The 21,140-nt window shown below is 43.1% G+C and overlaps 1 protein-coding gene across 3 annotated transcripts in view; it reads left to right on the plus strand.

Moving 5' to 3' along the window:
* The window catches only part of MATN2 (matrilin 2), a 153,429-nt gene that overhangs the window by 70,619 nt on the left and 61,670 nt on the right, over positions 1–21,140 (plus strand). For all 3 annotated transcript variants that reach the window (XM_068526259.1, XM_068526258.1, XM_068526257.1), the window contains exon 5: positions 12,005–12,127. In XM_068526259.1, the coding sequence (XP_068382360.1) occupies positions 12,005–12,127 (123 nt within the window). The remainder of the gene's footprint in view (positions 1–12,004; positions 12,128–21,140) is intronic.

A 21,140-nucleotide genomic window follows, 5' to 3' on the forward strand; every position in this document is an offset into this window, starting at 1 on the left:
TGACAAAGGCAAAAGATGTCTGCAATAAATTAAAGAAGACCTAAATAAATGGAGAGATATGTCAAATCATCGAATAGAAGACTTACTATTGCTAAGATGTCAGTTCTTTCCAAAATGACCTATAGATTCAAAGCAATCTCTATCAAAATCCTAGCAGAATTTTTTGGGTAGAAACTGATAATCTGATTCTAATATATAAATGAAAATGAAAAAAATTGAATAGTCAAATACGATTGATTCTTATTATTCACAATAGTTATGGTTTATAAGTCTCTGTTAACATTGAACTAGTGATTACTGGATCATCGTTCCTAGGTGAAGTACAGGGTTCGTTTCCTGAGAGCTTCTGACCACAACATCTCACCAATCGATACAGAACCTTGTTTTATGGGTGTTTCTGTTTAAAGACACCTTATTGAGTGTATATTGTTGATTCATTAACATTGAACTCACAGCCAACAACACTATTACTCATGCCTGAATGAAGCTCATCTAAGTGACACATCTTTCCTCCAAAAGGCACATCACGGCCTTCTTGCCTTAGGAACACTAGACAGCACTTCAACACTACTGTTAGGGGCCATTTTACACAGTGGGGTCACCAATAGAAAGCACAAAAATTTTTAAAAATATGGCCCTAAATAGAACACAAAAAAGATGCTTATTTACAGTATGAGAGCTAAAACAAGAAGTCAGAGCATTGCTTGTTTGACCTTCACTGGGAAAGTGCATTAGGTGGCTCAATTTTTTCACCACTCTGTACAGATCCATGAATGGCCCTGAAAATGCTGCAAGTATTGATTTTGGGTTCCAAGAAAATTTTTATCAAGTAGGTGAATTTGCAAATATGGAATCTGCCAATAATGAGGATCAACTAAAACTTTGAAATAAATAAAGTTGTGGGGATCAAATTATCTTACTTGAGGACTGACTGTAAAGCAATAGTAATCAAAACAGTGTGGTATTGGTGTAACGATGGACATCACCTGAGCAGAATATAGTCCAGAAATAGACCCACACGCATATGGTGAAGTGATTCTTGACAAAGGTGCCAAGGCAATTCATGGGGAAAAAATAATGTCATCAACAGATGGTGTTATAACAATTGGATTGCCATGTGCCAAAAAATGAACATTGACCCTTACCTCACACCATATACAAAAATTTATTCAAAATTGATTTTAAATGTTTATATAGAATAGAAACATTTAAATGTCTAGATGAAAATGTGAGAAAAAAGTTTGATGACCCTGGGTTTGGCAAGGATTTTTTTAAACAGGACACAAAACATAAAAGAAAAACTCAGTAAATTGAACATCATCAAAATTAAAACATTTGCTCTTCCAAATACACTGCTACTAAAGGGAAAAGGTCAAGTCACAGACTGGAATTAAATATTTGCAAATATATATCCAACAAAGGACCTTAGAATTTATAAAGAATTCTTACAACTCAATAATAGAAAAATAAACAGCCCAGTCAAAATGGGCAAAAGATTTGAATAGACACTTAACCAAAGAAGATATATAAAGAAGAGATGCTCAAACTTATTAGATACTAAGGAAATACAAAATTAAAGCCACAATGAGATACCACTATACTTCCACTAGATTAGATACATTTTAAAATATTGACCATGCCAAGTATTAGCAAAGTCGGGAACAGAATTAATCATTGTTCCTGGTAGGAATGTAAAATGGTTCAACCACGTTGGAAAACAGTTTAGCAGTTTCTTACAAAGTTAAGTATGTACCTACCATAATTCCACTTTTAGGTATTTACTCAAAAGAAATTAAAGTTTATATCCAAACAAATGTTTATAGCAGCTTTACTTGTAATAACCTAAAACTGGAAACAACCCAAATCATCAACAGGTGAATTCTTAACAAATTGTGATATATGCATACAATGTAATACTACTAGGCAATGAAAAGAATGAACTATTGACCCATGCAGCAAGCTGGATGAATGTCAAAATAACCATGTTGAATGAAAGAAATGAGACCAAAAAAAAAAAAAAGAGTACATATTCTAGGATTCCATTTATATGAAATTTTAGAAAATGGTAACTAATCTATGATCAGCAGATTAGTGGTTGCCTGGGGCCAAGGGGAGAGAAGGGACAGGTGGAGGGATTACCAAGGGACACTAGGAAACTTTGGGGATTTGGAGGTGATGGATATGTTATCTTGATTATGGTGATGATATGTTGGTATGTCAAGTTTACCAGCTTGTCTATGTTGAATATGTGTAGTTTATTGTAGGTAACTGGTGCTGAGACAGAAGGCTGCAAGAGAAGAGATTGGAGAAAGAGTCATGGAACAATCAGGGAAGGCTTTGGGGAATAGGGGTTTTTCTAGCAAGTCAAAGAAGAGAAGAGAAATGTAGAGCTTGTTGTCTTTAGGGGATGCTGCCTGTACAGGCTGCCTATTTGGAATAGTTTGGGACATTAGTGGGGGATGAGGAAACGAATTTAAGCTGGAACAAATTATGGAGTGATTTGATTCTCAAGCTGAGTTCCAGCTGCTGTTTCTGGTGGATAGAGGGGCTGAACACAAGTTGTCAAGGGGAAAACCACATTTTAGTAAATTGACCGTGGCAGTAATATATACATAGGATTAGAATTAGGATTAGATAATAGGTGCAGAAATACCATCCATCCATCCACTCATTCGTTCATTTATTCATTCAATACTTACTGATTCCCCTCTGTGAGCCAGACGCTCTTGTGGTGTGTGGGAGAAAAGTAAGTGTTTTCTCTTATATATTTGAGACCCAAGACCCTCCAAGAACACTCAGATCTTGGCTTCGCTTGTGCTCTGCACGTGCGGAGCTGAACATGGATGATGCAATCAGTTTACAGTTCAAATCAGTTCAGTCAATTCAGTGCGTGTGTTTCTTATGCCCATGGAGTTAATCAGGAGATCACAGCAATAATCCCCACCCCAGGGAGGAGTTTATGACCGAAGATGGGGAATGGTGGGTGAGGGGTGTTAGAATTTAAACTGATAAATAACTTAAGAGAGGAAACCAGAATTTAAACTGATAAATAACTTAAGAGAGGAAACCTGGTTTTGCGGGGAAAGCAGTGAGTCCGGGCGAGAGCCCACACAAGTGGTTGGATGCAGCTGGAGATGAGGGTTAGAGTTCAAGAAAAATGCCTGGCTGGATACGCTTGGTGGTAGTAATTGGCCCTGAAGATGGATGGAATCTTGGAGGGATTGTGGGAAAGGGGAGGGAGTGGGAAAGGGAGTGTGGAAAGGGGAGGTCAAGGTCTCAGCTTTGGGGCAGCCCACAAAGCTGAGACAGCGCGGAGCAAGTGCAAGAGCGAGCAGACTGCGTGCGTGCACACAAACAGGCGGCTTTGCGGGTAAACTTGTTAGGAATGCAAATTCCCAGGCCCTACTTACCCCAGACCTACTGAATCAGGGACTCCAGGGATGCAGCCTAGGAGGGTGTCTTTTAACATCCTTTTAAAGCCCTCCAGGGGATTCTGGTCAAGTTTGAAAACCACTGCTCCCGCTGTTTTAAACTAGATCTCTCCCTGGGAGATTCCACTCCGCAGGGAGTTCATAGTGAGAACGTGATGATGTGACTGACAGCCGTTTGGAAATTGCAAAGCGCTCTGCACGACTAGGGCATTATTCGTTCACGCTTATTTATTATTTTGATCAACCTCATTCAGTCAGATTTACTTATGTTTTCAGGCTTTGTTTTGGGGATCCTCCTCTTTTCCCCTTCTGAAAAGAAAACTAAAATCTCGTTCATGAATTGGAGAACTGATTGAAAAAGAATGAAGCCGTTGGGGGAGGAGGGATGCGAGGCACAGCTGGAGTTTGCCTGGAAGGACGGGTTTGTTTTTCTGGGTGACATTGGGTTGGTGGTGTTTCTTCCAGCAGAGAAGCACAAGGCTGATGGCTCACAGTTACTGCTGAAAGTCTTTAAATCCAAACCGCAGCTGTCAAAATAAGATTACGGCTTTCAGATATGATGAAAGAAGGGGGATGGTCCCCAAAATGCAGGCTTAGGTTTGGCAGGTGTTTGCAGAGCCCTAACTCCAAGTGAGTTTTCGGGGTTGGAGCAGGCAGAAATCGCATTGTTTCCCAGCTGAGTGAAATAACAGTTCTAATAATACATTTCTCTTCTCTCTCGCTGTGATACATAATTTCTGATTTCTACATCTCAGGCTAAATAGCAGCAGGAGCCGTAAAAAAAAAAGTGGAGCATGTCTTTAAAGGTGTTCATTTTGCTGTAAGTCCAGAGGAGAAATTAAACTGTCATTGGTGTCAATAGCATGCCATGCGGCTTGTCTCCAATTCTGAAAAGTCAGTAAGAAGCCTTTGATTTTGCCCAGGATGATGTCAGGCACAGCCACTGCAGTCTTTGTCCCGTGCTTCTCATCCAGTGTAACCAGATGGAAGTTTTCCAAGTTCTTCGGCCGAGGCGCTGTGCTAGGGTTTCAAGATCACACACTGAGGAAGGCCCTTAAATCTAGAATGGCTGTGAGCCTCAGGGGAACGCTAGGGAAGGATTTGAGCATAGCCCTGGGGCTCTTAGTTATCAAATCCTCACTGATTTATTTCACTTGGGAAGACTGAGCAGCTGCAGCTAACATCCCTCCTAAAATTCTCCAGGAAACAAGAGAAGCAAGCGGATTTTGCTGATTGTCAGCTATATAGGCTAACATTTGCCCTCTGGCAAGGCATTGTTTGAGTTTGTTGAGATCTTTTGTTATAAAATTCAAAATTGCCTACTTTGCTGTGTCAGATCAATTCAGCATAGAACTCACAAACCTAAACTTAGTCACAGATACACTGATGTCATTTAAAGAAATCTGAATCTAGTGGGGGGTTTCATAGGCACCCAATAAAGTGATATTATATTAGAATTGTGATGTAGGCAAAATTTGGTTGGGGTTCACCTTTCCTCCATGCTTAACTAGGCCTGCACCACCAAGACCTTTCTTTACCCTAAACGAGGAAAAAAGGAGACTAACATTTGTTGAGTACCTCCCATCTCTCAGATGCTTTATCATCTATATTATCTCATTTAACCCTGCAATAAGATGTTTTCTCCACTTAATTATTTAACCTCTATGAAAATTCAATCTCATAGAAATCACTTATATGAAGTCACACAGGTCACCTCGCTGAAGCCAGGTCTGGCTCCAAAGGCAATATTCTTTTCATTCTATCCGATTGCTTCCCTTAAGCCCTATGGAAAGAAACATAACTGCCCCTTATCTCCTCCTCCAAGATTCAATCCCCTTGATCCCTACTTTTTCATATTACTTCCCTCAGGTTCTTGTATAAAATAATCTTTTCTCTGAGACCACCTTCTGACCACACTATTTAAAACAGAAGCTCCCTTTCCTCCATACTCCCAACCGCCCTTTCCTGCTTAATTTTGTTCTACAGCACTTCTAAGATCTAACGTAATATATATTTTTACCTGTTTATGTTGTTTATGTCTGACCCCTGTCCATGGTATGCTAGTAAATGTTTAACAACCAGATCTCCAGGGGGAAAAGCTCCAGTTTGTAATGTTCACCAATTCCTGTGTTGTCAATACTACCACCATGGCTGATTTCAAGCTACCCACTTGGCCTTGCTGAACGCAGAGTTGGGAAGAGGTGGGCACGGTCTGTCAATGTGAGTCAGTAGGAGCTGGCTTCCCACTTGAATATCTGCTACATGAGGACAGAGATTGATTGATTTTTTTAATCTATTTTATTCACTGTTTTTTTCTCAGCAGTTTGAGCAATTTGACGAATGAATGAATGAATTCAGTCATTCAAATATATTTTTAAAAATTGACCACATGCCAAACACCATGCTAGTTATTTGAGCTGGAGGGCTGAACAGAACAAGCACTGCCTTCAAATGGCAGGGGAAGTAGACATGAATTTAACAATTGCAAAGTAAGTGTTAAATTATAACTGTGGTAAGGGAAACTGTGAAGGGGAACTTGACCTCTAAAAGGGAGTGGTCAGATAAGAGCCCCCCATCCCTGAGTACTCCAGGCTGGTGACTGTCAAGTCAGATCAACACATGTCCACTAAGCACCTGCTATGTGAAGTGTGTGGTATCACAGGCACCCTGAAGACCACCGAAGACTTATCCTGTGCCTTTCAGAGCTTACAGCCTGGGTAAGACTGATGAGTGAGGAATGACTGACAACCCTGTATTTCAGGTGTTGGGTCCATTCATCCATTCATAAGCACTTAATGAGCACCTACAACGTGCCAGGCACTGCGCTAGGTACCAGGGATGCAACAGACAGCAAGGCAGCTGGTTCCTTAGCTGTCATGAGAATTCTGGTGTCTGCAGCTGGGGGCTGGCTCCCCGATGTCATTGTACTCTTCTGGGAGAGGAATATCTCTTGCTGGGGACGAGGAGAGGTACAGAGACTCGGGAAACATTTTATTCCCATCTCACTCATCTTCCCAGGACCCCATTTCTGGTGGAGGAGATATTTTAGGACTCTAGGAACATCCCTGTTGGGAGGCAAGGGGTATGGGACTTTGTCACTGTTCATTCAGTAGACGAACACTTATGGGGCACCAACTACATGCGCTAGGACACTGGGGAATCAAAACTGTGTCAGACCAGATCGTTCTCATGGGGCAGACAGACCTGTGATCCGGTCCTTCTAATACTGTGGGCTAACTGCATAAGTGCTCTAGTGGAGCTGTGTGTATAGGGCTAGAGGAGCCCAGAGGAAGGAGACTCTAAGCCCAGCCAAGCTGAAGAAGGCTTCCTGGAGGAGGTGACATCGGGCTGAAGTCAGCAGCCATGAGTGGGGGTAACGGGGTAGAGAAGGCTTGGAAGGGTAATGGGAACTCTGAATCCACTGCTTCTCCGACGTCCACGGTTTTATCACCCTTCAGTGAAATCCTCCCAGGCTGTGAGAAAAAGAAGTGCTGTTTTCCTAAAGAATAAGGAATCATCCAAAAACATCTGTATTTGTTTCAAATGGAAGTGACCACTGCCAGAAAAACAACAAAGTTGTTTTGTGAGAACCTAGTCTGTATTTATTCCTTACTCTTTGTTTAATTAAATTAATCCTGCGTGGTTTCCTTTGGGACAGTACAGATCACTAGAGGCCATAAATCCCCAGTGTTCTAAAAACAGTATGAAAGGCCTGAGGCCAGCTGGCAGGCCTGCTGTTTGTGGGATCGTTCTTCTGGAACGCAAGCCATGATCCTCCCGTTCCTACCACACTTTGCACCCTCACGTAGTGTCCGGGGTCTTTTAGCCACTTGGAGAGGGGTCCAAGGACAGCAAAAAAATCTGAGATTTGCTTAAAAGAAGAATCTGAGCCTGCAGACTCAGTTGATAAAGGGGGAGGCTGACTCTTGCCTCTGGGCCCCTTCCCCTTGGGTGATTGTGAGGACTTTTATCCTGTAGTTCAATGGCTCTCAACCTGGCTGCACATTGGAGTTATCTGGGAGCTTTAGCAAACAGTGTTGCCTGCATCCCAGCCCCAGCTGTCTGATTTAAGGGGTTGGGCTGGGCATCAGGATTTTCCAAATGTCCCCAGATGGTTCTAATGAGCAGCCGAAGTCGTGCTCTGGTAGACGGGACCCTGCAGTGATTCATGGCTGTCCTGTTCTGGAAGGCATAAGCATCTCATTGCCTCTCTACCTACCTTATGGGGGGAAGTCTTGGGGGAACAAATGCTTATTGCTTCAAGATCCTGGTTCACTGCTTTTATTTTATTTTATAAAGACACTTTATTTTTTGTTTTTTATTTTTTTTATTTTTATTTTTGGCTGTGTTGGGTCTTCCTTGCTACGCGCGGGCTTTCTCTAGTTGCGGTGAGCAGGAGCTAGTCTTCGTTGCGGTGCACGGGCTTCTCACTGCAGTGGCTTCTCTTGTAGAGCACGGGCTCTTGGTGTGCAGGCTTCAGTAGTTGTAGCACGCAGGCTTCAGTAGTTGTGGCTCGTGGGCTCAGTTGTGGCTCACGGGCTCTAGAGTGCAGGCTCAGTAGTTGTGGCGCACGGGCTTAGTTACTCCGCGGCATGTGGGATCTTCCCAGACCAGGGATCGAACCCGTGTCCCCTGCACTGGCAGGAGGATTCTTAACCACTGCGCCATCAGGGAAGCCCTCACTGCTTTTAAGATGCTACTTTCAAAGGAGTTCTTTTGTAACGTTGATTTTTTTCATTATTATAAAACTCTTGGTATACACTCTCGTTAGAAAATTCAAAAACAGATCATTATAAATAAGAGAAAAAATTTACTTAAACTGCCACCACTCCTTCGTAACCACTGCTAGGCAGGATTCCTGCTGGACACAAGAGAGGAGGCAAAGCAGCTGTGGGAGCTGAGAAGGGGGACCCAGGTGGAGAAGCTCCTAGCCCCCCACCTTCAGAGATGGGCTTGGGATTTGGGGGTACATTGTTCCAGTGTACTGGGGTGTCATTTTCCAGCCATCAGGACTTTGTGCAGGGTCTCTCTCCTCCCAGTTAGGGAGCCTAGCAAGGGAGACACAGTAAATACATCACTACATGAATGCCTATGTAATTAACATCGTGATACATGCCAGGAGCGAGAAGAGCAGGGGTGCACTGACATGCACTGACAGCCGATGGGCGGGGCCAAGAGCTCTGAAGAACAATTGAAGGTCCTCCTGTCAAGAGGTTGATTTTCCCATCAACGTGCAAGCAAACCCAAGCTACTTTGGCTTGGAATTCAGAAAACTACCGCTGTTCCCAAAGTAGTGATTTTCATTTATCTGTTCTAGAAGTCCTTTATATTTCCCAGAGCTAAAAGAAACTGTGATGCAACCAGAATTATCCTTCCAAAACACAACTCAGGTGAAATGGCCCATCTCCCTTTTTAAGGCTTTTACCTTGAGTGGTTCCCACTGCCTGCTGAACACAGTTAAGACCACGCAGCCTGATTCCAGGCCCTCTGCCATCTGGTGTCAATTGTCCTTCCGATGCTCCCTCCTGCTACTTCCCTTGGAATTCCCAGAGTGGAATTCAGCTACCATGCCTGTCCTGCTTTCCTCTGTTTCTGCACATTTACTGTTCCCTCAGCCCTGGGTGCCATTTCCCTTTCTCCATTCTCTCCCGCTTGCCTGCCAGCCTTTTCTGATGGATCCAGCCTTGGCTGGCAGTAATTCATCCCCGTTCTGAACTCCCATTGTATTGGCAGCACCTCTCTTCTGGATTTCTAGCATGTTTTATTTTGTATTTTAGTTATTTAGGACGCATCTGATAGCTACTCTGGCCTTCCCAGTCCTCAAATGGGGCTAGTTTTTTCTACCTAAGGACCTTTGCATTCACTGTTCTTTCAGTCAGAAACACTCTTTACATCCAATATTAGTTTCAGGTGTACAACGTAGTGATTCAGTATTTTACATTTTCATTATATACTTTTTGAAATAATCACCACAATAAGTCCAGTTACCATCTGTCACCGTACAAAGTTGTTACAATATTATTGATTATATTCCCTATGTGTACATTACGTCCCTGTGACTTATTTATTTTATAGCTGGAAGTTTGCACCTCTTAATCCCCTTTACCTATTTCACTCATATCCTTAACCCGTCCCCTCTGGCAACCACCAGTTTGTTCTCTGTATCCATGAGTCTGTTTCTGTTTTGTTGTGCTTGTTCACTTGTTTTGTTTTTTAGATTCCACATATAAGTGAGATCATATGTATCTGTCTCTCTCTGTCTGACTTATTTCACTTAGCATAATACCCTCAAGGTTCATCCATGTTGTCACAAATGGCAAAATTTCATTCTTTTTTTATGGCTGAGTAACATTTCATTGATTATATGTAGCACATCTTCTTTATCCATTCATCTGTTGATGGACACTTAGGTTGCTGCCATATCTTGGCTATTGTAAATAATTCTGCAATGAACATAGGGATGCATATATCTTTTTGAATTAGTGTTTTTGTTTTCTTTGGATAAATTCCACTTCTGAGTTTTTATCAGAAATGCTTTTCCTAGACCTTCACATTACTAACCCTTAGAGTACAAGCTGTGTGTCGGCAGGAACCCCTTTATCTGTTTGGTTCACCACTACATCCCCAGTGCCTGGGATAAAGTAGGTGCTTCATTGACTGAATAAATGAAAAGTGTCTGATGATTCAGATTTTTCTTAGGTCTCTGGCTTAAGCTTGTAACTAACTGTAAATTTTGTCACTCTTTAATTATTCACCATGATTTTTGCATGAGCTGAAGTTTTTTCTGATTCTTGCTATTTTCCTTATATCTGGATCCATGGGAAATCTCAGTTGGAGTTCCCAATTGGAAATATAAGATAGAAATAGACTGGTAAGAGAGGAATTTGCATCTATAATTTTTTCATCTACTTTATTGGTTTAGGAATGAAAATAATTCTTTTAGCATTTTAAAACCAGAATCCTTATTTCTGGAATCTTAGACCTAAATGTTTTTTAATCTTATGATGTAGCTTTTATTTTTAAAAAGAATTTCATGCATTTGATAGAGGTGATGAATATATCAGCTTTTATCTTTTTTATCAATTTGATATTTTATAATTATCTAAAAGCATAATAAACTATAAAACTCAAAGACCTAGGAGATTACATTAAAGCGTAGCCATTGGATTCAGGGATTAATCCAGCTTTCTATGTATTAAGTTTTTACCATCGCTGTCCTAGTGGTAACTTTTAACCAGAGGAAAACATTTTTAATATATTCAGTCCCTTTAATGCTCTTTGATTTTCTCCAACTTTAATGGTAAAGTCACTCAAAGAGCTAGTTATGAAACCAAGCCATTCTCCTTGCTGAGAAATAATACCATCATGTCAGCCTGTTTCTTCAAAGGAGAGACTGAGTCGGTGATGGAGCGAAAATACCTTTAACCGTTTCATCCTCTGATAGATTCTGAGTTCCACGGCAGTAAGTGCACTGCTGTGAATGTGTTCTTACATTGCATTTGACTAAATAGCCAGGGCCCAGCACTAATAAATATTTGACCAAAATAGAATTGTTAATAGCCATACATTCATTTCTCCCTAGTAATCTTTGTTACCTCTACCTAACCTCCTTTGGCTTCCCATTTTCCTCATCTATGGGATGAATAAGTAGAGCACAAAGTGGATTTTGAAAGGTCCTTCTGATAGAGAAATGGAATGAGGAAAACTATGTCCAAAGAGACTAATGCAGACTTGGGAATAAGGGGCTCTTCTAGACCTGCCATGTTTTTGGTGGAGTAGCAGGTCTTTTCACTGTACTCTCTCTCAGCTTCTGCAAAATGTCAAAGACAGCACCAGATTACCTTGGTGAGACTGTGTATATCGGTGTGTACCTTGGTGAGACTCTGATACAAAGCCTTTTAGTTCTCAAAGAATAGGAATGGTACTTGATGCAGACAAGCGCAAATACCTGCTTGTGATAACTTCAGTCCTCAAGAACCATCCAAATGTTTTCAGAACACTTTCATTGAGATGGGAAAAATACAAATTCGTGGGGTTTTAAAATTAATTTATTTATTTGGCGGCACTGGGCCTTAGTTGCGGCACGCAGGATCTTCATTGCCTTGTGCAGGGTCTTTAGTTGTGGCATGGGGCTCTTTTAGTTCCGGCATGCGGAATCTAGTTCCCTGAACAGGGATCGAACCCACGTCCCCTGCGTTGGGAGCACCGAGTCTTAACCACTGGACCACCAGGGAAGTCCCACAAATTGATGTTAATTTTAAATTATTTAATGCATTTAATAGAGATGAATAATTCCAACTTTGAAAAATGAGTTTTTCTATATACATAGAAACACACCCGAGTGTTAACAGCGGTGGCCTCTGGATGGTAGGACTGCAGGTGGCGGATTACAGGTGAATTTTCTTTCCTATTTTTTTTCTCTGTTTCCCAAATTTTCCACTATGATCTTATAACGCTTTCAATGTTTTTAAAGGTTATTTTGACAAGTGCTGTAGAGTTGCTTGTTGATGGCCGAGGGTCACCGAGGGTCACCTCTTTGAGAGCCATGTTCTAATGGTATGGCTTTGCCCCAGTCCAGGACCTGTGTGCAGCGGAGGACCACGGCTGCGAGCAGCTCTGCGTGAACCTGCTGGGCTCCTTTGTCTGTCAGTGCTACAGTGGCTACACCCTGGCCGAGGACGGGAAACGGTGTGTGGGTGAGTATCCCACCCAGCCTTGCTTGATGGGGAAGCACAAGAGAAGCTAGTAAGAAGGGAGGGGGGGGGGCCCACGTATCCAGTTGCTCTCCTTTGAGTTTCAACAAAGTGCTCCAAGTTCTCTGGCCTAGTTGTTAGTCAGAATTTGAACTTTAAAGACTTCGTTTGTGGCTGAGGTTAGCATTTTCTCTACTGATTCCCTCGGAAAGGACTGGGCAGATTTTCATTCAGTTTGGAAGGTATGTCTGGGCTGGCCTGACTTCAGCATAGCTCACGTGTTATACATGAGGTCCAGTTGGTGGTGGGTAAGGTTGCTGAGTGGCACCTCGAAGAGGCAGGCAGCCTTCCTTCTAAGTACGGATCTGCAGTTCAGTGACAGACCCCAGTGACCACCAGGTGTAAGAGGCCAGCTGTGTGTCGTGAGACACCACGGTCAGAGAAAACAAATAGCAGCTCAAACGCTGGTCCTGGGTAAGAAGTCTCAAGGGCAGTGCTCGGAACTACAGGCACTGGCTCGCAATCAGCTGAGCGGTTTCCCATTGAGCGGCAACTCCACACTGCTACGGCCGGTGGGAGGTGGGGGGATGGCATCTAATTTCTTCGGTGATGGATAATGGTTTTCATTGGCACCTGCAGGGCAGACCAGTGAATCCCTAATATGCATGTGGCACCTCCCAGTTTGTCTGCAAAGCCCCTGAAACTTGCACAGCCTCATTTATCTTTCCACCAACAAACAGTGCCTGGCAAATAGTAGGTGTTCAGTAAACTGAGCTGGATGCTTATGAGGCAGAAAATCCATGAGGAAAGGAAGGAAAAGGACTTGACTGACATCAGAACTGGAAGCTTCATTTTCTGACTCTGAATCCTACATGTCCTGTTCCATATTCTGTTGTTTTCAGAGGACCTGTTCTGTTTTGCTTCCCACAAACAGTCAATGATGATTTTTTTGCCCATAGAACTTACGCTTTCCAGCACACTGCGATTCTTAGCTGAGGATGTGAAAGGAAAAAGCAACAAAACAAAAGTGCAGGTGGGGCCTGTTCTTTGCAGGTGATGATGAGAATAAAATGGGTTTGTTTGTTTGTTTTTACACACTGATGGAGATGAAAACGGCCCTCATCAGAAGTCCACAAATGGAACTGGTGTCCTAAGCCTGCGTTGTTTTTTCCCCCTTATTCTGTGGGTGGTGACCGTGATAGGTAGCAGGGTACCACATCCATTAACACTGGCAAAAAAGAAGCCAATGTGGAAACACCAGCTTTTTTTCTTTTTTTGGCTTCATTAATTTTTATTATGCAAGTAATCTATTTTCATTGAGGAACTTAAAACAGACGAGAAAAGCACTATTAATAGCTTGTTGTATTTTCTGCCAGACCTTTCCCCACATAAATATCTACTTCTAAACGTTTTGTTAATATTTACCAAAATGAGGTCATACTCTCTATTTTGTTTTACATATATATTTTTCCCTTACCAGTTGTTAAATGGGGAGAAACTTTGGGTGCTGTTGTGTCAGAAGGAAGTCAGTTGGAAGTAAGACCAGTGGATGAGCTACAGGATACAGGTTGAGGGTGTCTGGTTAATTAGGGTGAGAGAAGGAACAGGGAGGGCCCAGAGCTTGTGTGAGTGACGGGGAGTAGGCGGGGCAGGGGCATTAGGGGCCGTGGCTGGGGCAGGAGACCAGCCTTGGCCCTTGGGAAACTGGAAGGCAGTGAGGAGCCCAGGTCTGGGTGCTGCCAAATAATTGCCTAACGGTCCTCTGTAGTAGACAGCCTTTGAGCCTCTAAGGGTTTTGCTGAAACTTCTGGAGCTTGACATTTACTGAAGAGCAACGAGCATGAGAAGAAATGCCGTGGTTGCCGGGGAGCTGGCGTGGGCTGCATTTATTAGAGATGCGCGCTGCTCTTGCTGCTGCTGTCAGTGTGTAAGAATGTCTGCCTTCCTCAGAGCGGGGGTTCAAGCTGAAGAATGGGAAACTGGGAGAGACTGTGTGTGACCCCGGCCTGATGCATCAGATGTTCTTATTCTCATCCTCTTCCACCAAACGCCTGACCTGTTAGAGGCTGGGAGTCAGATGATTAAGTGGCCCTGGACCTTTGTGGCCAGTTGCTTTGGTTAGGGAGACTGAACCAACTTCCAAAATATCAGTTGCTGCTCGATGGGGCTGTGCTGAGTGCAAAGCAAATGATGGAGGTAATAGAGGCCACAGGAGGTCAGAGAAGAGGGACAGACTCATGGCTAGTGTGGGGAAGATCTGGGTGAGGAAGGAAGGGTAGCAATGGGACAGATGTCTAAGGCAAGGGGAGACATGAGGGCAGTGACGGTGTAGAAGTGGCAGTGCGGACTGAGACCGGGCTGGGAGGGCCAGGTAGAGAGCTGGTAGATCAGGAGAGACGGTCACAGTGAGAAGCCACCAAATTGAAAGCTAAACCGGCAGCCTAACCTGAAGACATCAATCTGAAGGGACTTGTCAAGGTGGAGGCTCCAGGTATCAGACTTAGAGCAGGAAATTTAGAGGAGAAACAGAGGCTGTTAGGGACCCTGGAAGCATTCCATTAGCCCCTGGTCTGAGTGGCCTGTATGTAGATGGGCAGAGAATGGTATGAATAGGGGGAACCATAATCCCAGTTAATCCAGGAGGGTCCCAGTTTATGGCTGTTGGCTCACTTCTCAAGAGCACTCCCTTTCACTTTCAAGGGGGTTCCAGTCTGAACGCGAAAGTATAGGATCACCCTAGGTAAGGCCAACCTGACTTCAGCCGTTAAGGAGACTAACGCTGTTGAAGCAGAGAATTCCTGCAGGTGAGAAGTAGGAGATGAAGTTGAAGACATCAGGTGGAACCAGAGTATACAGGGCTTTGAAAACCAGGCTAGAGGGTCTGGACTTTATCTCTGAAAAAAGAGACCCTAAAGGGTTTTTAAGTGGGACTGATAAAGGCAAAGCCTCACTTTAGGAGACTTAATCTCGTGGTAGAGGGCAGGATGGATTCCAGGAGGAAGATAGGGAGGGCTGCAAAGACCAGTTAGGAGACTGTGGCAGCCCTCTGGTGAGGGGTGACAAGAGCCAGATTTGAGTAGCGACCGTAGAAATGAAGAGAGAAGGAAGGGATGAGGAATGAGAAGAAGGTGCGATGAATAAAGAGGGGGAGGAAAAGTCACAATCGAATCCTGGGTTTGAGCTTCCATGACTCAGAGTGATGGCAACAGTGATGAAAGAGTGATGGGATTTTTAGAAAAGATAACGAGGAGTTTTAGACACAGTGGGTTTGAAGCTGAGATGGGACACCTGCAAGGACACGTCGAGAGGCAGCAGGGGCGACAGTAACACCACAAGGAGAGGGTAGAACCAGTGGTGCAGGCAGGAAGCAGCACGGTCCGTTTCCTTCTGAATTTTAATTTCCATTTCCAGTGTTCACTTATGTGTTTGTTTTGGACCTTCAATACAGCGAGACCTGGGCTCAAATCCCAGTTCCGCTACTTGCTAGTCATGTGTCATTTTACTTCTGAGCCTTGGTTTTCTCATCTATAACATAGAGTAAAAACACCTACATCATAGAGTTTGTGGGATTAAATAAGATAACGAGTAAAGTTCCTAATACGCATTAGACAATTGTCATTATTACTGTTGTTATTATTATAACACATATTATTATCATCATCATCTCCTGGATTCCATGAAGTGTGGCCTTAGGAGAGAGTGAAGCCTGAGCCTTGGGCTGCAGCCACATGCGGGAAGCAGGAGGGAGACGTGGGGCAGGAAGAATGTCCATGAAGGAACCGCCTAAGGTGGGGATGGAGGAGTTGGGGAGAGGTGGGCGAGAGAACCAGAAGTCATGGAATATGACGGGAAAGAGAATTTCTAGGCCAGGTCAGTATTAGTGTCATGCTCCAGCGAGGCCAAATGGAACAGAACTTAGAGAAAAAGCCATTGAGTTGAGTCATTGATTCATCTCAGCAGACATTTCCAGACTCTACCAGGCACTCTGCTAGACATTAGGGACACAAAAATGACCAGGAGGCCATTGATAATGATCAAGAGGGGTGGGGTAAAGGACAGATTTCAAGGGGGAGGGGGGAAGGGTGAGAAAGTAGGGACAGCAAATCTAATGTCTTCGTTTAAAGAAGTTTGGTAGAAATTCACGATGACCAGCTACTGGTAAATGGACCCCATGGGAGTACTTTGACGCATCCCAGAATTATGACTGTGACCACATGAAAATTCAATTCTTAGCCAGACTCAGGACCTTTTAGCCAACATTTCCACACTTTTGAGTTAGTGGAACTTTAACTTCAAGTGCTAGAGTCTGGAGTTTGACATTTACTGAAGAGCAACAAGCATGAGAAGAAATGCTGTGGCTGCCGGAGACCTCTAACTGCTCATTTAACTCTGGTTAGAACTGAATTTGTTCAGTTCCCTAACTGCTCATTTAACTCTGGTTAAAACTGAATTTGTTCAGTTCCCTAACTGCTCATTTAACTCTGGTTAGAACTGAATTTGTTTCAACATTCAGGTGATCAAGAGTGGATTACTGACTAACGAAAGTCCTCATTTTGCTTCAGTTGAGTCCTGGTGTTTGTAATCCATCAGCTTCCACTAAAGCTGTGTTAATTTCCATCCAAAACTGTACATTTTTCAAAGACTTTAGCTCTATCTTTGAGGGTGAATTTTTTGCTGAACTTGCTCTCCTGATGTTTACTGACTGCCTTGTCTTTTGGGGTAGCTTTGGTCCTGTTTGCATCTTATCTGCCCAAGCAGATTGTAAACCCATGGGGGGCAGAAACCAATTCCTATACTTTTCATCTTTCACAGAGTAGACTTGCAAAATGTTTTTGTTGAATAATTGACTGAGATTGAGTGATCACAATCTCAAGTATTCATGTTGTTTTTTTTAAAAAACTTTTCCACTTCATTGGTTTTTAAATTACAAAATCAACTTTTGCTTATTAAAAAAAAGTCAGAGTACAGATGTGTATAAAATCAAAACCTGAAAGACATTACTCCTCAATTTCACTTCCTGGAGGTAATCACAGCTAAAAGCCTGGCTTCCCCTTCCTGCCTTTCTTCAAAGATGTCTTACCACCTTAACCGGTTTGCAGGGCAGAAATTGAGACACAGATGTAGAGAACAAACGTATGGACACCAAGGGGGGAAAGCGGAGGTGGGGAGGGGTGGTGGTGGTGGTGTGATGAATTGGGAGATTGGCATTGACATGTATACACTGATTTGTATAAAATGGATGACTAATAAGAACCTTCTGTATAAAAAATAAATCAAATAAAATTCAAAAAAAAAAAAGATGTCTTACGATCTTAAGATGCTATTTGCTTGTCATTACCATCCAGGATTTAGGGCAATGCCTGACACATAGTAATTGCTCAGTAAACGGTTGTGGAACAACTGAGTAGCATTAAGGTATCTCTTTACTCCCAAATTCAACCTTATCTGATTAGGGAGGCAGTGTGATAAAAATATAATCTACACTTCTTTAATGTTACTAAATCCTAGGACCTGTTTGAAACCTTTTACTTATAATTGCAGCAATCCTTTGAGGTAGGTACGATCGTCATCCACATTTTATAGGTCTCTTTGACCTCTCTGTTCCAGTGGCTTCATCTGTAGATTGAGGAAAACAATACCTACCTCCAAGGGTTGTTGTGAGGGTGAAATGCGTTAATATATGGGAAGCCTCAATACTCTGTAATGACTTATATGGGAAAAGAATCTAAAAAAGAGTGGATATATGTATATGTATAACTGATTCACTCTGCTGTACACCTGAAACTAACACAACATTGTAAATCAACTGCAGTCCAATAAAAAATTTTTTAAAAATATATGGGAAGCACTTGGAACAGTGCTATATACATGGTCAACTGAGAAACAGTTGAATCTGAATTTCTATATCCTTTCTGAATTTTTGTCTTCTTATGAATGCTTGCATTTAATAATGCATCAAACATATGGTACATTTGAAAAATCATATTGAGGTCCATACCCAGAATGATGGTGGTATATAACATGGGGATTTAGTATGCTGTTATTGCTGCCCTCAAAGCTTTCCTCCTATATTCTCCTACATCAGTCACCTTCAGTGAGAAACGGATGGTTGATATTTAAGTTGGCGACGAGGGATGGGAGGATCAACCTTTGTATTGAAAGGTCAGATTTTCAGCTTACTCCTCATGCTTGAAACACGATCTCCCCCCAGTACAAGGATTTCTCCCTGTCTTAGTTTGCTAGGGCTGCCATAACCAAATACCGCAGAGTGAGTGGCAATAGAAATTTATTTTCTCCCAGTTCTGGAGGCTAGAAGTCCAAAGTCAAGGTGTCGGCAGGGTTGATTTCTTCTGAGGTTTCTCTCCTTGGCTTGCTGCTTCTGCCTGTGGTCTTTCTTCTGTGCCCATGCATGCCTGGTGCCTCTGTGTGTGTCCAAATTTCCACTTCTCATAAGGACACCAACCAGATTGGATTAGGACCCACCCTAATGGCTCATTTTAACCTAATCACCCTTTAAAGGTCCTATCTCCAAACGCAATCACCATCTGACCAACTGGGGATTAGGACTTCAACAAATGAATTTAAGGTGGGAAGACAGAATTTAGCCCAGAACACTTCCTTATTGTTATCAAAATCAATAGGAAACTTTCTCTGAGTTTTAAACTCCTACATGTAAGAATTCAGTCATGCCCTGGGTAACAGAGGTTTTGTGAATCTGACTCTGTGAGTGTGTCTTATATATACTCAGCAAGTAAATTGGTTCTACCATTTCTCTAAATGACAAATTTGGTTTTTCTTACTCTGTCATCAACACACTTAAAAACCCAAACACTCCTCTGTAAAATATCCTGTTTCTTCTAAGGCCATCCTCTTTGCAGACTGATCCCTGCTGAGGAGACCTTGGAATCTGACCAGATTGTAAATCAGAGACTGTCAATCTTAGGCTTTATTACCTTGCACCAAATAGGAGACAGATGAGCGATTTCTCACATGTTAGGCCAAGACTGGCTTCCGACCCTGAGATCTTAGCACTTTGTGATCTGGAGGGCCGAAGGACTACATCAAGGATTTAATCTTTCTGGTTGTAGAGAGTAGAATTTTCAGGCAAAATGACCAAGAAAGGATTTCATTGAAGTAGAAGAGGACTTGGAACAACAGTCCTCTGAGTTACCCACATAAGTCACCTCCATACATCCGCCCCCTAAACTTGGCCTCTCTGTTTATAAGTACAATTTGGCAACCAAGGAAGTTATGCAAAGAACCCAAAACATGCAGCAAAGGATGTCAGAGTTGAATAGACTGGAACTCTCTCACCCTTAGAAAGCTTTTAGGTTCACGTGCCCAGAAGTGGGCTCCTCCGTGTCTCATGATGGCCTCCTCTGCTCTCCCCAGAGGTCTGGCAGTGAGCCCGTGGGTGGCCCTCAAATCAAAGTGGGGTTTGACACCTTCAGGTTTTACAGGCCAGGGTCTTGGGACCCAGGAATGCTTGAATCCTGCCTTGCCAATCTCCCCTTTTCCCTTCAGTTCCCCCAGAGAGCTATGCACACTAGAAACAAAACCAACATGAGAATCAAAGTCCAGGAGAAAACTTCTTATCCTGTGAGATTGGCTAATTGATGAAAAATTTCATTCAAAGAGCAGAATCATGGAAAATGCATCTCCAAACCTACCTCAAGCATTTACATTTTCTTTAAAACACATAAATGTACTTATAATAAAAATTGCTTTTGATTACTCTTCCAAAAATTACTAATTTTAAGTTCATTTTTAAAATATATGATTTTAAAAGATCTTTCTTGCATAAATCATACCCATAATGTGTTTTCTATGGTTTTCAATTTTGATTTTTTTTAATTGGGGCAAGAATTTGAAGACTTCAGGCTTCCCTGGTGGCACGGTGGTTAAGAATCTGCCTGCCAATGCAGGGGACACGGGTTCGAGCCCTGGTCCGGGAAGATCCCACATGCCGCGGAGCAACTAAGCCCGTGTGCCACAACTACTGAGCCGGCGCTCTAGAGCCCACAAGCCACAACTACTGAGCCCACGTGCCACAACTACTGAGGCCTGCGCGCCCTAGAGCCCGTGCTCTGCAACAAGAGAAGCGACCACAATGAGAAGCCCACGTGCCGCAACGAAGAGTAGCCCCTGCTCGCTGCAACTAGAGAAAGCCTGCGTGCAGCAATGAAGACCCAACACAGCCAAAAATAAAGAAAGAAAGAAAGAATAAGCATGCAGCCAGCCAACAAGAGAAGTGCACAGGTATTCGAAAGCACAGGGGTTCCAGTAACCTTGAGCATTTAGCGTGTTCTGGGCATCAGGTCCCATATTTTCAGAGAGCATGAAAAGCAGTGATTTATCGGAAGTTGGTTGAGTGGAGGTCAATGAAAAGAGCTGCTTCTGTGCAACTTTATTAACACCTGATCCAATATTGGATACTGTGTTCTAGAGCGTTCTGGAAAAAAAGGCGAGATTGGAGTATGTGGCTTAGACTTTAGGCCTAAGCAAAGTTTCTAGTCTCTCCCCAGTCTACTATGGGGCCAGTGTCTCTCTGAGGGACAGAGATGGCTGGGCACAGAGATTATACCCCATGGTGTGTAAGAGGAAGTTCGAGAGAGAGGCAGAGTCTGAGTTTCAGCCTTTTAGGTACAGTGACCTGCCCACTCATCATCGTGGTGCTGTCAGGGGCGTGGAACGTGGATGTCAGGTAGATTAGCAGCTCTTCTCTTTGGAAGGGATACTAACGAGTGGGTGGCCTGAGGTGGGTGCAGCTGACTGACAGCAGACACCCATATCAGGGGTTGGGAGATTTTCAAGATGGCAGCTCAGGCCCAGCACAAGGAGGTTGCGGATGGGGAGTGTCTCCTGCTAATACAGGTTAGCGTGGGCTACAGCAAGGCCCGCTCCTGTGACATGTGGCCTGGGGCATGTGCCAGGGCTGGCTTGGTATCCTTTATCTGTGCCCTCAGTGTCCCCGGTTATTTGTTTAATGATACAGTGATTCTTTTTTTTTTTTTTT

The sequence above is a fragment of the Eschrichtius robustus genome, chromosome 17, assembly GCF_028021215.1.
Source record: "Eschrichtius robustus isolate mEscRob2 chromosome 17, mEscRob2.pri, whole genome shotgun sequence".
In the NCBI taxonomy this organism is placed as follows: Eukaryota; Metazoa; Chordata; class Mammalia; order Artiodactyla; family Eschrichtiidae; genus Eschrichtius; species Eschrichtius robustus.